This window comes from Artibeus jamaicensis, unplaced genomic scaffold (genome assembly GCF_021234435.1).
Source record: "Artibeus jamaicensis isolate MK-2021 breed Jamaican fruit bat unplaced genomic scaffold, CSHL_Jam_final contig_3230, whole genome shotgun sequence".
Classification (NCBI taxonomy): Eukaryota; Metazoa; Chordata; class Mammalia; order Chiroptera; family Phyllostomidae; genus Artibeus; species Artibeus jamaicensis.
Genome location: NW_026521764.1, coordinates 982,215 through 998,736, shown reverse-complemented (window position 1 = coordinate 998,736; position 16,522 = coordinate 982,215). Strand labels below are relative to the sequence as shown.

General features: G+C 42.1%; 1 protein-coding gene across 3 annotated transcripts in view; it reads right to left on the bottom strand.

The window, feature by feature from the left end:
* Nucleotides 1-16,522, bottom strand: part of DNAH11 (dynein axonemal heavy chain 11) — a 272,144-nt gene that overhangs the window by 111,327 nt on the left and 144,295 nt on the right. The window contains exons 50-54 of one of the 3 annotated variants that reach the window (XM_053663641.1): nucleotides 14,793-14,954; nucleotides 14,355-14,548; nucleotides 10,739-10,901; nucleotides 9,715-9,838; nucleotides 9,156-9,298 (exon numbers count right to left, since the gene is read on the bottom strand). In XM_053663641.1, the coding sequence (XP_053519616.1) occupies nucleotides 9,156-9,298; nucleotides 9,715-9,838; nucleotides 10,739-10,901; nucleotides 14,355-14,548; nucleotides 14,793-14,954 (786 nt within the window). Of the gene's footprint in view, nucleotides 1-9,155; nucleotides 9,326-9,714; nucleotides 9,839-10,734; nucleotides 10,902-14,354; nucleotides 14,549-14,792; nucleotides 14,955-16,522 lie in introns of all 3 variants that reach the window. The other 2 variants (XM_053663639.1, XM_053663640.1) reach the window with 2 other exon arrangements.

Here is a 16,522-nt window from a genome sequence, read left to right as displayed (position 1 = left end):
TTCACACCCTTGAAAGGTTAAAAGGAAAAAAAATTAGAGAAACCCACGATAGGCCCAGATGAAGGAAGAAGATAAAGGGATTAACCTATGGGAGAAGAGCCCATACAATACAATAGAACAGCTAGTCCTAAAAATATTAAAAATACCTTAAGCCCAACATTTCATACTATGCTTAATGACGAAAAGCTAAAGGCATTCCCATTAAAGTAAATAAGTAAATAAAACAAAGATGCTACAATGATTGCTTAAAAGTTTTAAATAGTGTTCTGAAAGTTATTGGCTATCATAAAACACAAAAAAGTAATCATTAGAAAAATGAATGAAGATTCAAAACACAATGTAACTGTCTACTCGGCCAACCTGAAAGAACAAAATTCAAAACCTACTAGAACTGAGCAGCATTCAACAAACTGGCTGGTAGAATAACAAGCAAGCAGCCTCTCTTCCTCCCTCTATCAGCTTTCTTATATATCCACCATGATCAGTTAGAAAATTTGGCAAGAGCAAAAAATAACATAAAATAATGAGAAAAGTAGTTAATGAGAACTGTGTAAAACATATAAAGATATCTAGCTGTTTTACTGAAGGTCAACAAGGACATTTTGACTAAATGAGAAGCTGTGCCACACTCCTGGAGATTGGTTATTATAAAGATGTTAATTTTCCCCACATTGACAAATTTTATGCAATTCTAATAATTCCAAACAGGATTAGTTGAGCTTGACAAAGTGATTCTAAAATTCATGAGGAATGAAAAAGAGTACAAATATCAAAGGACATTTGGAAAAAGAGAAGAGTGAGAAAGAACTTACACTCCCTGGGAGTAAGTCTTTTTTTTTTTTAATATAAATTTTATTTAGTTACTTTTCAAGTACATTTTTTTAATCTATTTCTCCCATCCCACCCCACCCCCTGCCCGGTCTCCCCCTCCCTCCCATCCCCCCCCCCCGCCCAGTCCTCATCTCTGTGTCTTTCATATTTGTTCCTCAAAATCCCTCCCCCTTTTTCCCCTTAAGTTCCCTTCCCTCTCCCCTCTGGTCGCTGCCCACCTGTTCTCTATTTCAGCGTCTCTGTTTTTATTCTGTTTGCTTGTTTGTTTTATTCTTTAGCTTCCTGTCAAAGGTGAGATCATATGGTATAGCCTCTTCAGCAAATGGTGTTGGGAGAACTGGACAGCTACGTGCGAAAAAATGAAACTTGAGCACCAACTTACACCATACACCAAAATAAATTCGAGGTGGATAAAAGACTTAAATATAAGCCATGACACCATTAAAGTCCTAGAGGAGAACATTGGCAAGAAAATCTCAGATATTCCACACAGCAACATTTTTATGGATATGTCCCCTAGAGCAAGGAATATAAAGGAAAGAATAAACAAATGGGATCTCATCAAAATAAAAAGCTTCTGCATGGCTAAAGAAAACAGTATTAAATTAAAAAGACAACCAACTGTATGGGAAAACATATTTGCCAATGATACCTCAGACAAAGGTTTAATCTCCAAAATATACAAAGAACTTACACGACTCCACTCTAGGAAGACATCGAACCCAATTAAAAAATGGGAAAAGGACTTGAACAGACACTTCTCCAAGGAGGACATACAGATGATCCAGAGACACATGAAGAGATGCTCAATATCGTTAGCTATCAGAGAGATGCAAAGTAAATCTTAAATTAAATAAAACAGTATAGGTGAATGAACGGAAACATTCAGTATTGGAAATGTATCCACAACATCCCCAAATTAGTCTATACATTCTCATTGGATTTTTTAAGTGTTAATCTCATTCCATAGTTCATCTGGAAAAGTGAAAGCTAATACAGAATTATAGCAATCAAATCAGCATGGCACCGACATAAAAAACACATTATCAGTGGAACAGAATAGAGAGCCCAGAAATATACCCATGTCTACATGGCTAATGAATGTATGACAAAGTAGGCAAGAATATTCAATGGGGTGAAGACAGTCTCTTTGATAAATGATGTTTGGAAAACTGCACAGATACATGCAAAAGAATCACAGGTGGATCTGGATCACTTTCTTATACTACATATAAGAATAAACTCAAAATAAATCAAAGACAAATATAAGTCTTGAAACCATAAAACTCCTGTCAGAATGGCTATCATGAATAAATCAACACACAAGTGTTGGTGAGGATGTGAAGAAAAGGGAACCTTGTGCTCTGTTAATGGAATTGTAAATTGGTGTAATCACTGTAGAAAAAGTATGGAAAAAATGAAAAATAGAACTACCATTGCTTTAGCAATACCATTTCTGGGTATTTATCCAAGGATATACAAAACACTCATTCAAAGAGATATATGTACCCCTATGTTCACTGCTGTATTTACAATAGCCAAAATATGGAAGTAACCCAAGTATCCATCAGTAGACAAGTGGCTAAAGATGTGGTACATATATGCAATGGAATACTACTCAGCCGTGAAAAAGAATGAAATCTTGCCATTTGTGACAACATGGATGAACTTGGAGGGTATTACGCTTAGTGAAATAAGTCAGACAGAGAAAGACAAATACCATATAATTTCACTTATACATGGAATCTAATGAACAAAATAAACAGACAAACAAAACAGAAACAAACAGAGAGAAAAGGAACCAATGGTTGCCAGACGGGAGGAGGGTGGAAAGGATGGGAGAAAATGGTGAAGAGTTTAAGATGTATAAATTCAGTGATAAAAAACAGTCATGGGGTGTGGAATCTAAAGGACAATATAAATGAACAAACAAAATAGAAACAGACTCATAGATACAGAGAACAGACTGATGGTTGCCAGAGGGGAGGGGTATGTGGAGGGACTGGGTAAAAATGTGAGGGGATTGAGAAGTTCACATTGGTGGTTACAAAATAGTCATGGGATGTAAGTACAGCATAGGGAATACAGTCAATAGCATTGTGATAGCTATGTACGTGCCACATGGGTACTTGAAATATCGGGGGAACATTTTATAAAGTATACAATTTTCTATCCACTGTGCTCTACGTCTGAAACTAATATAAAATTATATTTAATGTGAACTGCAAGTGAAAAACTATTTTAATTAAAAAGAAAAGAAAAAGGGAAATAAGTAAATAATAGACTCCTAGGGGTGTTTGCCAAACAAAACAAAACAAAAACGTCCCAGGGATGTAAAGTACAGCAAAGGGATACAGTCAGTAATATGGTAATAACTATGTATGGTGCCAGCTGAGTACTTGACTTATTGGCATGATCACTTCATAAGTTACACAAATGTGTAATCACTGTTGTACACCTAAAACTAGTATAATACTTATGTCAACTATAAGTGAAAAAGTAAAACAAAAATTTTAATGCAGAAAAGGAAAAGGATATTTCTTTATGAGATTTCAGAACATACTACGAAGCTACAATAAACTAAGCAATGCGGTGTTTAAGCAAGCATAGACAGATTTATGGAACATAACATGAGAGTCTAAAAATACAACGCCACATATTTAAGCATTCAATGTATGAGAGAGGTACCATTTCAAATTGGTGGTGAAAGGAAAGATTATATAATAAATGGTGTTGAAACAGTTTGGGGGAAAAATAGAAAATCTACCTAATATGGTATATAACAATCCAGGGCTAAACATTAAAAATATTATAAATTAATTTAAAGAAAATTCAAGAAAATATTTTCACAATGATGGATCAGGGAAATACCTCCTGAAAAAGCTTTAAGACACAAAAGCCATAGAGGAAAAAAAATCAGATAAATTTTTATACATGTAAATGTATAATAGGTCATTATAAATGCAGTTAGAATTATAGTGAACTATAGCATGTGATACAGACAAGGGCATTATGAACATATAAATATTATAAAGCATTCATCAATCAATAAAAAATAAACTGGTATGAAATTTGGCAAAGGGTATAAATGGATGAAGGTTTTATGTCAATAGTTATTTAGAATAAAGTACATTTGAGCTAAATAGTTCACTCCATATATCAAATTCTTGGAATCATTTGATTTTTTTTTTTTTGTGGGAGCCCTCTAATCAAAAAGACAAAGCAAGAAGTAAAGAAAACCGACAGACATGAAAAAAAATTTAGTTCTGAATGTGCACTTTGTATGTCTATGTATACACATAGAAAACTGGAAGGAAAGATATCAACATATTTTTAGTAGTTGTCTTTAGGTAATATTACCAGTATAGTTCTTATTTTTCTTCATCAGCTCCTGAATTTTTTTATTCTCTACAATAAACATATACTTCTTACATCATCAGAAATAAATCTCTGAGACAGCTGGACAGATAGGCAGACAGACACACACACACACATGCCCCCCTAAATAGAGAGATGGACAGACAACAAGAAAGACAGCTACCCGAAATCTTGGGAAAGAATCAGGGGCTGCTACGCTTATCAAGCATCCTTCCCACCATGACCTCAGTTGGTAAGGAGGAAGGCAAGAAAGAAATGTCTCAGGGTTAACTAAAGTCAGCAGGAGAGAAGATAGAAGGATAGCTGCAGGATAAGAATTAAGTAAGAAAAGACACATCCACAAATGTGAAGGAGAGAGGGCATTTGGCATTTATTCACTCGTTTATTTCAGGCAATCCAAGGACACACATCTGATCACCATTAATGGGAACGACCCTGTGAGATTCACAGGTTACAGTTTGCATGCCAACAGGTTCTCACAGCTTCTCTGCATTCCAAATGGGAACTGGCTTTGGGTGGAGAGCATGGGTAATGGGGTGGCAACTTCACATCATTTAGCTTGACCCGACAGGTGTGCGCCAAGCCTTGCAACACATTTCCCTTCCCTTGTTGCCCAGCTCAGAACAGACGCAGAGGAAACAGCAGCTCATCAGAAATTCTGAGTCTTTAGTGCAAGCTGGTGAATATCTCAATATATAAAACATAGAAAAAAATCCAGAATTCTTTTAAAAATTCCAAGGATTGGGATATGTATTAACATATAACATATATTAATATATATCTTATATATTATATATCTACAAGAGGCAGTGAGATTTATATTTATATTTATATTTATATTTATATTTATATTTATATTTATATTTATATTTATATTTATTAACAAGAAGCTGTCATTTTCTAGCCAAAAGGTGACCCATTTTTCTGCCATGTTATTTTGCTCTCAAGGTAAGGTGCTGACCACTAATCTTTCTCATGATGCAACTAAGTGACAAGGTCAGGAAGGGTCAGGACTATTTGCGAGAGATATCCTATTCCTCCTTAGCATTAAAGAGCAAAACAAAACAAAAAAACTCCAAAAGCCCTTCTACTCATTTTAGTGGGAAAGAGATAGATTATTCTATTTCATTAGTAATCCTACAACAGTGGGGGGCAGGGGTGACCCATGTCTAACTCCAAAATAAATTCTAGCTGGTACTGAAGTAAATACTAAAAAATGAGACCAGGAAGAAGAGTAGACATGAACAGAGATGAACAGAAAACTGATGTCAGTTTTGGCAAGCCTGCCTAAGCACGGGTCAAAAAAAAACAAAAAACCACATGCAGGAGAAGGCTGAGGATTTAACAACAGAAACACATAAAACTTCTGTACCTTACTCTGTACTGCATGATAGTAACTTCAAGGAGAAAAACCATAGAGTTATGTCAAACAGACGCTGAAAGGAATCGAATCGATAGAGACTTCCTTGACAAGACATATATCCTGAGGCAAAGGCCAACGTAAGACAGAAGAGAGAACATTAGAAACATCTTCATTAATGTAAAAACCGAAATTCTCACTATTGCCATTAATTATTTAACATTCTTCTGTAGATTGACCAATGCAATGAGGGATAAGAGCAGATAAACAAACTGTTAGGAAAGCCAAAACACTACCTACAGGTTCTGTGGCATCAACCAACTTAGAGAATCTATCAGAGCAGCAGTAAGATAGTGAGTTATAAATAAAAAATCAATACCCCTCCTGTGCACAAACAATCCACCATCAAAACAACCTTACGGAAGAAATACTCCTTCTATGAAAGCAAAAAAAGATTTTATATTGTAAAGATTAAATTCTCCCTAATATAAAGTTAGCATTCAGCATGATTTCAATAAAAATTAAAATGCGGTATATGTTGAGAATTAGACAAAATGATTCTGATGTTTATCCACAGATATAAACATGTGAGAACGACAAAGAAAAACTAGACAAAGAGCAATTGGATATTAGATATTAAAAAGTATAATAAAACTTTAATAATTTACAGAATACTGGGCTGGGATCAATAGTAGAGGGACGTAGCGGGCACGGAGATCTAGAAACAGACCCGAATAATATGGCCATTTGGCCTGTGATAAATAACAACGGTACTTCAGATCAATAAGGCAGACCTGCATAGGGGTGAGATGAAAAGGTATCTTTTTTGGGGAAAAACAAGCTGAGACTTCTTGGCTGACTCTATATCACATATTCACTGCTCCAGGCTGCCTGGTGGGTAGAGGTGGCATGTGACGTATTTATGGCCCGTAAGACATCAGGGGGAGGGTCTGGGGGAAGCTTCAGTTTCCTGATACAAAACCCCCCAAGCCTCCTCCCTGCCTGGAGTGCAGACCCCACCGCATTCACTCTGAGACCACAGGTAGGAAGCCCCCGGATGAGCGCGGGCAGGAGGAGAGGGGCAGGAGGGCACCGGGCTGTGAGGGGGTCACAGAGCGAGTCTGGACTCAAGAGGGAGGCTTTCAGGAACTGTTCTCACATCCTCTTTTATCTGTTACCCAATTGAGTTCCAGCTGCTTCTAGTGAAGAGTTTTATAATCTTGGAGAGAAAAGCACTCTTCTAAATTTACAAGATACCCTCAGACCCATTAAAGAAAATACTGATCTAACATAAAAACTTTTTTAAAGCTTTGAAACAAAATAGAAACCTACTAACAGATGGAAAACAGCCTGACAGCTGTCATAGGGGAGGGGGGTTGCAGACCTGGGTGAAAAAGTGAAGGGATTAAGCAAAAAAACAAAAACAAAAAAGAAGTTTTTTAAAACTTTAAAGTTATAAACAAACAAACATGTAGCATATATACATTTAAAGGGCAAATCGTAGAATAGCAGTTAGATGAGACACATATGTAAGACTAATTGATGTACATAGAACTCATAGACAAAACCATATGCAATTCAATGGAAAAATTGGCCTTTTACGACTCAACCTCAGAAGTTACTCAGCATCACTCTGCCGTACTGCACTCTATTAGCTGAAGCCGTCATAAATCCATCCAGACTCAAGGAGAAAGGCTCTAGACCCCATGTGTGAGTAAGAAGAGCACCGAGAAGCCCTAGCTGGTGTGGCTTGGTGGACTGAGTGCTGGTCTGTGAACCGAAAGGTTGCTGGTTAGATTCCCAGTGGGGGCACATGCCTGGGTTGTGAGTGGCTGGGGGCATGTGAGAGGCAACTGATCGATGTACTTCTCATACATCGATGCTCCTCTCCCTCTCTTTCTCCCTCCCTTCCCCTCAGTCTAAAAATAAATAAATGAAAATCCTTAAAAAAAAAAAAAGAAGGGCATCAAAGAATCGGCAGGCCTATTTTAAAATGGCTACAAGCTGTAGATTTTGAATCTGGCAATTCCACTTCTAAAAATTTATTCTGCAGAAGCAAGCAAAGTTTTGTATAAAAGATATATGTAAAGAATCCTCATGTTAATTTCATTTTTTAACGAGGGTTCTCAAAATGTCAGCATGCCTCAGATTTGCCTGGATGCCTCATTCAAACAAAAGTTGCTGGGTCCACTCAGAGTTTCTTTTTCGAGAGGCTTTGAGGGGAGGGGCTGGAGAATTTGCACGTTAAAAAGTTTCTAGGAGATGCTGCTCTGTCGCTCTGAGGCCCAGACTCCAACAGTCCGTGATTCATACCATTACTATCTCAAATGCTATGCCTGTACTTGTTTTTCCATTTTACGAACAAAATTTGCTCCAAATACATCACAATGGAACAGGGAGAACCCCCTGGCCTTGTTACAACCTGACAAAGATATTCTTAGTCATATTTTTGGTGGAGAGAAAACTCTTTGGGTGACTAAACCGTACATTCTGCTCTCCCAACCTCAGCCCAGAACTGCTCAGTAGGGCGACCGTGGCATTTGACGCAGCAGGGTGGAAGAGAACCTTACAAGGACTCTGCCCTCAAGCAGAGGTGTCCTCCTGGCCAGTGCCACTGCCTTGTCCCCTTTCCTGTGTACCCCAGGCCCTGTCACAGTCTGGAACCTTTCACCAACTTAACAGGTGGGTAATACTAAAAGTAGCAAAGCAGTAACTTTTCTAGGCTGCTAGCCATTTTTATACTCGGAAACCTGAATTTTCCTTAAATTGGCTTCCTGCTTTCAGTTTGGAGGCGTTTCTTGTTTTGTTACAATACCTGACTTTTACTGCTGATGTTGTTTGGTTCTATCATGTGTCTACAAGCTACACTGCAGCATAGAATAGCCTGTGCAGGGGAACTTGGGGTTAAACCTCGGATCTTCTGAGTAGTGCACCTAAGTTACCGGCCGGGCACAATTCACTTCCTTAGTTCAAACCTCTCCCGTTGCTCCCGCAATGACCTGCAGAGCCCTTCCCTCATTCCGATTCCCTTTCCCAGCCTGATCCGCCTCATTCCCCAATAGGAACTCTATGTTCCAGTCACTGGGCGCTATCCTAATGCATACAGCGCAGTCCACCCTCATTCTTATATAAATGCTATTTCCTCTCCCTGAACGTTCTTCCCCGTGAATTACAATCCACGCTTGCCACACGACTTGTTGTTTCCTCTGGGAGGGCTACCGCCTTCAGGGAGCAGGCTGAGCTCTGTAATCCCACGGCACTGTCTACACTGGTCCTGAACTACAATTATCTGCGAGGGCTCTTATCTCCTATAATAGTGTCAGCTCATCAAGGGCGGAGACCATGTGTGGTTCAAGCAAGCAGTGCCCAGCCTGCTCAGATGACGCTCTGTAGGAGCTCAGCGTCACAGGGAAGTTCAGGAAGGTGCACTTCCCACCTGGGCGTGTAGAAGTGCCGTCCTTTCACAGTGAGTGACTGGACGTCTTCAGGAAATGAATGTCTGAAACTCAAACTCATGGTAGAGAACCACGTCAGACTTCCAACAGCAGACTTTAAACAACACGCAGGCAAAGGGAGCGCTCCTTACTTTCAGCTGTCGTCGCGCCCTGGCCAGAAAGAACTGCCAACAGTTTTCTCTAGAATCCACCATGCCCAGAACGCGAACTTCATTGCGAATTCCAGAAATAATCTTGTCCACATCTTCGTCACTGAAGAGATCTGGGATGTCTCCTGCCCCCAAAGGAAGGAGTAGAATTACTGAAAGACCGTCACAATTTAAATTTTATACACAATTTCTTAATGCTTGAAATGCTTTACAATACAAAGTTCAGCTTAAATAACAAAGGAAGACTTTGAAATCAGAAATGCCATTTTTTTCTTTTTTTGCATTTACAAGACATGTGACACACTAAACTCGTACACGTAGAAATAACATTTACTCCATCGAAGGTCCCTCCAAGGAGCCTCACATGTGTAAGCACACTGAAAAAGCAACACACCTCAAATTAGGTAGGTTTATAGGTTTCTCCCCAAAGACCGCCCCAACAAACATCTCGAAGACAAATGGTCTCTCCTTAAAGTTCACCGAGACTACAGATAATTTGTCACTGGGGAAGATCTTTCAAGAAATGTGCTGGTTTAATCACCTGATGCCAGCAAGTCATTAATCAGCACGAGGAAGCTCTCATCTAGAACCTGGGCATCTGTCAGCAGGAACACAGTGGGCATGTTCTTGGCTCCAGCTCTGATGTGCAAATTGGCAAGATCTACCTGCGAGGAGAGGAAGCCATCACTCATGTTTTGTTAAAATGCTGACGCGATGTCGGGAGGATGCGTGCAAGGGTGGGGACAAGCTGAGTGACTGTCACATGAATGCCACTGGTGTCCGTTCCGTCTGCTGACCTGCTCTTTCCTCCCCGGGACCCTGTCATGGGGGCACACGGCATGACATCTCCGTTTCTGGTGGGTGAGTGTCGTGTCTGTGGCTTTAACGGGGCCCAGGGATGAAGACAGACTGCTGCAGACCAACTCCCTTCTGCTAGAGCGGAAGTGACTCCGGTGGTGCCTTTGTCGGGCAACCCAGAGAAAGGAAGTTTCTGCTCATTTTGACAACTATTTCATTGAAAACATTTTTTGTTGGCTACATATTTAGTTTTGGTCAGTAATATAGAAAGCATGTGCTTTTGGGGGTGGGGTGGGTAAAATAGCATTTGCCACAAACTCTAAGTACTATTTTGTAAGTACAGCTCATGTTAAAACACGAGTTTCTTGAATGTATCTAGACTGCATTTTATTGTCATAACCTTAACCAAAGTGGAAGAAATCTATTTGCACTTGTAAAAATGGTATTTTTTTCTCCATCATACAGGAACATTAAGACTGCTGACTATCAGGTGTGGTCAACGCAAAGGAGGCAAGTACTTAACATAATGTTTTCTGAGCCGGGTCTAAAGACTTAAATACCTATAAAGATTTATAGAAATTTACTACGACTAATTTGACCGTGAAAGAGAAACGACCAAAGGTAAGCAAATCCTCTAGAGAGCTTTCCCCTCCTCCCACGGTTGGGGCGGCCTGGGCCAAATCTGGGAGTCAGAGCTGATGTGGGTGCCCCGACTTACGCCTCATCCTCCCGGCAGGAGAGGAGGAGGACCCATCACTCTCACTCACCCGAAGTTCTTGGACCCCAAAGCCCTGGGTCAGGGTGGTCTGGAAGACGTCCAGGCCGCAAACGTGAGCTGCCAGCCGGGACAAGCTCTGCTTGCCGCTGCCGCCCACTCCGATCAGGAGGGCGTAGCCCTGAGGGGTCCGGAGGATGCGGCTGATGCGACACCTGGTGAGAGAAAGGGCCCCCACGGCAGCATGAAGCCCGGGACTCTGGCTGTTCTAGTTTTATTTTTTAAATCCTCACCTGAGGATTGATTCTAGAGAGAGACCGGGAGGGGAAGAGAGAGAAACGTCAAAGCGAGAGAGGCCTCAATTGGCTGCCTCTTGAATGCATCCCGACTAAGGATCAAACCCACAACCTCCATTGGTGCCCTGAGCGGGGACGGAACCCACAGCCTTTCCTTCGGGACACAAGACGACACTCAGCCACCTGAGCCACCCCGCCAGGATGGGCTGATTTTTTTAGATAAATGTTTGAACGCTAAATTCCAATGTTTATTTTAAACCTTTTGCTCCTGTTCCTCTGTTTCTCCATCAAAGATGCTCCCTGCGTCCGTCCTTGCAATGTTTGTCTAACAAACTGTCCCTGCTAATGACGTCTTGGCCTCTGTTCTTGCTCTACGGAACTTCACTGAACTCAAGAAAGGCCACACGTACGGGTCTTTTATCAAGGCTCCAGATTTGTTTGATTAGCAAATAAGGTCCCAAACTTCACTTCAGCTTGCAGGTATGGCAACACCAAAGGGAGAAGGTCTTTGTGCCAGAGACCTGTGCTATAGAAACAATTTGGAAAATAGGTTTGTTTAAACTAGCAAACATCACACATGTGATCTACTACACGCCAATTAAACAAGCGCCTCTTCATATGATTCTCTCTCTGAGCCGCAAGCCCTCTAGAAAATGCACTAAAATCATTCAGAATCACAGAGTTAGATTTCTAGCAAGGCCAGCGAACCCCTTGTTCTATGTTATCAAAGAGATCTTGGGTGCTTAAACTGTTGATATTATTGTTACATTTTAAAACGGGAACAAGTTGGTTTGAACATAGTTAAAATATGGGTTTGGTGGAAGAAAGATGTTATAATTATGTTGTGAATACTAGGAACAGCAACAAAACAAAATATGAATATATGGAGACCCAAATGCAAAAACACTGGACACCATGGTGTTGTTTCTAGGTTGCTTTTGTGAAATGAATTGAAACCCCAGGCCCTAAATGATCCACATAGCTTGTTTTTTAAATAGCGCTTTCTGAAAAAAATGAAGTCGGGTTGTGGTCACTTCCACTGGGACCAGGGCGTGTGAGCATTTCCTGAAAACCTTCAGTAACTGAAAAGATGGGTTAGTTTTACGAGCTCAGCCATCCCCTTGCATTTCATTTGACATGAGCACACAACGCAAGCACCTTGGGAAAGCCATAAAACAACTTGCACACAAGTGAACCCCCACGTTACAAAGCAGGGTTCCTATTGCATGTTAACGCATGCTGCCAAGTTTATACCTCACAAGAGTGAGGTATGCAGAAGAGTCCCTTTCTACAACACCCAAGGTCAGGCTCTGAAATCATCTTCTAGCTCAGAATCCTGATCAACAAAACCACCTTCCTTTTCAGGCCGCTGGGAACTCCACGTTGGAGGATGACAGGGGAAGACCCCATGGTGGCCACGGGAGGCCTCTCTCATGGGAGCCTTGCATGCGGCATTCAGACACAGTCCGCGTAGACTAACCCAGCCAGAAACAGACTTGCTAGTAATCCATTTACACAATGGCTGTAGATTCTAACGAAAACTGTGTCATGGGAGGGTTCCAACGGCAAAGGAATCAATAAAACAATCAATATTTAGCATGCTTCTAATAATTGATGATGGGGAGGCCTCCAAGGTTTTTCTTAGCCTCTTTGGCTAAACATTTTAAAGAGTAACACTTTAAAAAAAATTGAATCCCCCCATTTTTTTCCTGTTTGGATATCCTTCCTTGCCCACTTCTTTCTGGGCTTATTTTTAATTGTGATTTCATTATCTTAATCTTTATCCAAGTACCACTTACTCAAAGGGCCAGAGCCTTTAATTAAACCCCCTGAAATTCATATATTAAAGTCGTAACCCCCAGTACCTCAGAACATCAGCTTGTACAGAAACAGGGTCATTGCAGAAGTGATTGCTTGAGACGATATCATTCCAGAGTAGGGGCCCCTATCCAATACAGCTGGTGTCCTTACAAAAGGCAGAAATCTGGACACACACATGCAGAGGGACAATGCATGCCCTGTGAGGCCTGGAATGGAGCTGCGACACCAGGAGCTTGGCGAGAGCTCTGGCCCTTCTGACACACCTTGACTTCAGACTTCTGGCCTCCAGAGCTGTGAGACCATAAACGTCTGCTTTTCTGTGACAGCAGCTCCAGCAAACGGACACAGCCAGCAAGGCATGACAGTGACCAGGGGACAGCACTGGCCATAAAGGTGCAATCGTTGGAACCCCACGCAGCAGCAGTCAGACGAGCTGTCAGAATATTCCACGAAGCATGTCGCTGCCAGGCAAACGTGTGCCCAAAATCTCCCTGAACTGAAAACTGAGACTCCTTCCTCTGGTTATAAGGAAGTGCTCCCTGCAAAGACGGCCCCTTCCTGCCACCCATCCTGGGCACATACACATACTCTGCCCTGCTCACTTCCGCACTCTGCTGCTGTGAAGACCCCCTTTCTGTTCCTGAACACTCAGCCTCAGGGCCACAAGCAACCTGCCCTCGCCTAGACTGCTCTCCCTCCAAATCTGTCCGTGCCTGCCTCCTCCTGCTTAACGTTTCGATCTCACCTTGGACGTGAGCTCCTCATGGGGATACCCAGTTCCTCTTTGGGAAGCCACATGTTTTATTTCCAGGAATCCACCTCTCTTAGTTCTCATTGTGACACATCACCTTCTGACATTTTTCTGCTTTACTTGTCCATGTCCTTATACATGTCCATAAGAATCACTAAAATGCCAGCTCAACTAGAGAAGGGACTGACTGTTTGCTGCTCCACCCTTAGTACCTACAAAGATACCGGACGCCCGGGCCCTGCAGGTGATGGTCACGTGACCAGCGCCCTGCACGAGGCGCCCAGTCTAGGAGGTGAGCGAGAGCCCTGCCGGCAGCTCTGCACTGGGACTCGGGCCTTGTCCTCACTGTCTGCCAAGCAACGGGCCCTCCCCGCTTTTTCCTGATTTGCACAAAGCACTGAGCAGTCTGGCAGTGTTCCTGTTCAGCACTCAGTAGGCACTCTTCACACACGCTTAGTCAGTGAAAATCAGTTCAAGTCCATCCTGTCTCTGCCACTTGGGCACCTGATGACTTGGAATGAGTCGCTTGTCTCCTTCCTCCTTAGTGTTTTACCCACCAGGGCCGCAGTGACATAAAATGGGAATTACGGCTGTGACGGCACTTCAGAGAGAAGTGTACCGCTGTAAGACATTATTTCAATTGTGACAGTTTACGGAGACACTGTACTTTTATGCCGGGTGGCAAACAATAGGTAAGAACTGGAAGTTCAGAGGGCTGACTATGACCTACTGAAAAATGGCAGCCGTGGACACCCAGCCGTTTTACTTTGTACAAACGGTATCGCAACCAGTTAACTCACACGTGTTGCATGGCGTCTTCAAACAGAACAAGGTGCATGGCAGCATTTAGCTCGTTGTAGTTGTCTAACGCCTCTGTAAGAACTGTCTTCAGCGCCTCCCAGTCCTTCAAGGGCAGGTAACTTGGCTCTTCCCCACCACTAGCGAGGTGGCAATAGAGGAGGGGCTGCTGAAGCAGAACACGACTGTCCACCCCCTGCAGGAGGAGGAAGAGAAAAGTGTGGCCATGCCAGCCCTCCGGCGTGGTTCATCTGGCGGCACAGAGGCCGACCAATCCACGCATGGAGCGTCCCCCAGTGCAGAACAATGACATTCTGCAGTCACGGCTGCGGGAGCGAGGCAAGCATTTACAGTTTACTCCCATCCACACCCAACTTCCCGTCCACACCCACCACCAGTTAGTGCCAGAGAGCACGGTGACCTCTCACTTTCTCACTTACTTCAAAATATTTATATGCCGTTTCCAGAATTTTTTTCTGAAACAAATCACAATCCCTGGTGTCTATCAGTTTGTCTCCATAGACGCGAGACGATTCATGAAGCCACAAGCGTATTAAATCGTCTGAACCCTTTAGACATTCAGGAGAAGCAAATAAAATCCCCTGTAAGGCAAGAACAGGAAAAATTAAAAACTCAGAAGGCGATGACGTTCCAGACCAGATTGGGCGCATTCAGGGTGGTGTGGCCGTAGACAGATGACGTTCCAAAGTAATATTTTTAAAACATTATCTTTAACTGTCTACTGAATTTAGCAATTGACTGAGTTAAAAGAAACATTATAAATAATAGTACATATATTAGTTTTACTGTCTAATAAAGCGACATTTTGAAAATTTGCTATCATTATACTCATTTTTAGTAATGTAGCTAAGAGAGTATTTTAAGAGCCAGTCCAGAAACTAAATACCAAGTGTGAGAACTTGTGCCAATTAAGTCATCCAGTAGATTAAGTTTTCGAAATCACAGAATAAAGAGGTAACATAAAAATTCCATAATCATAATTCTTTTATTCTAAAATATTTTTAAAATTCTCTTTTGAAAAGATTTTGTTTATTTACTTTTAAAGAGAAGGGAAGGGAGGAGGAAAGAGAGGGAGAGACACGTCAGCGTGTGAGAGAGACGTGGGCTGCCTCGTGCCCTGACTGGGAATAGAACCTGCAGCCTCTCAGCTTGCAGGCTGGTACTCAATCCACTGAGCCACACCAGCCAGGGCTCTTCTGATCTTAGTTCATCCAACCGTTTCATTTCACAGACGAAGAATCTGAGACCAAAGTAAATTGCCTGAATTCATACTTTGAGGGCACCAATGCCAAAGCACTCTGACTCTCGCCCTTCCTCAACGCTGCCCTTCAGTGTCTGGGATTCACACAGGCCCCACCCTCACGGAGAGGGTCAGCGTGCCTTGGCCTCGCAGGAGCACGCACACCAAGAGCTGCTGGAGAGAATTCGCTGTAAAGGGCTGAACTGGTAGTTGGGAGTGTCAGGTGCTGACAGGATGGACACGAATGGAGAGCAGGCAAGCTTCCCGCCCCACGGCAACTATGGCCTCCGTCCCCTTTTCTGGTGGGACTAAAATTCTGCTTTTAAACAACAGGCAGGTGCTAGAAATACAAGGATAAAGAAAAGATAAAAAGGGATGGTGCACATTCTTCGGGATCTATTGTCTAATGCAGTGCTACAATTCTGAGACAGCTATGGAGTGACTTAGGAAAGTGGGTTGAAAAACATAAAGAAACAGCCCTGACTAATGTGGCTTAGTTGCTTGGGTGTTATCCTGCAAAGCAAATGGTTGCCCGTTCAATTCCCAGTCAGGGCACATGCCTGGGTTGAGGGTTCGATCCCTGGCCGGGGCGTGTACAGGAAGCAACTGATGGATGTTTCTCTCTCGCATCGATGTTTCTCTCCCTCTCTTTCTACCTACCTTCCCCTCTCTATATAAATTAATAAAATCCTCAAAATATATATAAACAAAAATCACTAAGTATGAAGAAAGAAATCCCATGGTTTTTATACCTAACCCGTTTACTGCCTCTCTTACAACAGAACTCTAAGCCGCACATAACGTCCCCACCACATTTACTGCACAGGACAGACGACCTTAACTGGATTCTTAAATAATCCCAGGCTTTCAACTGCCTCTCTGGAATTTCCTTTCTAAATCAAACACATA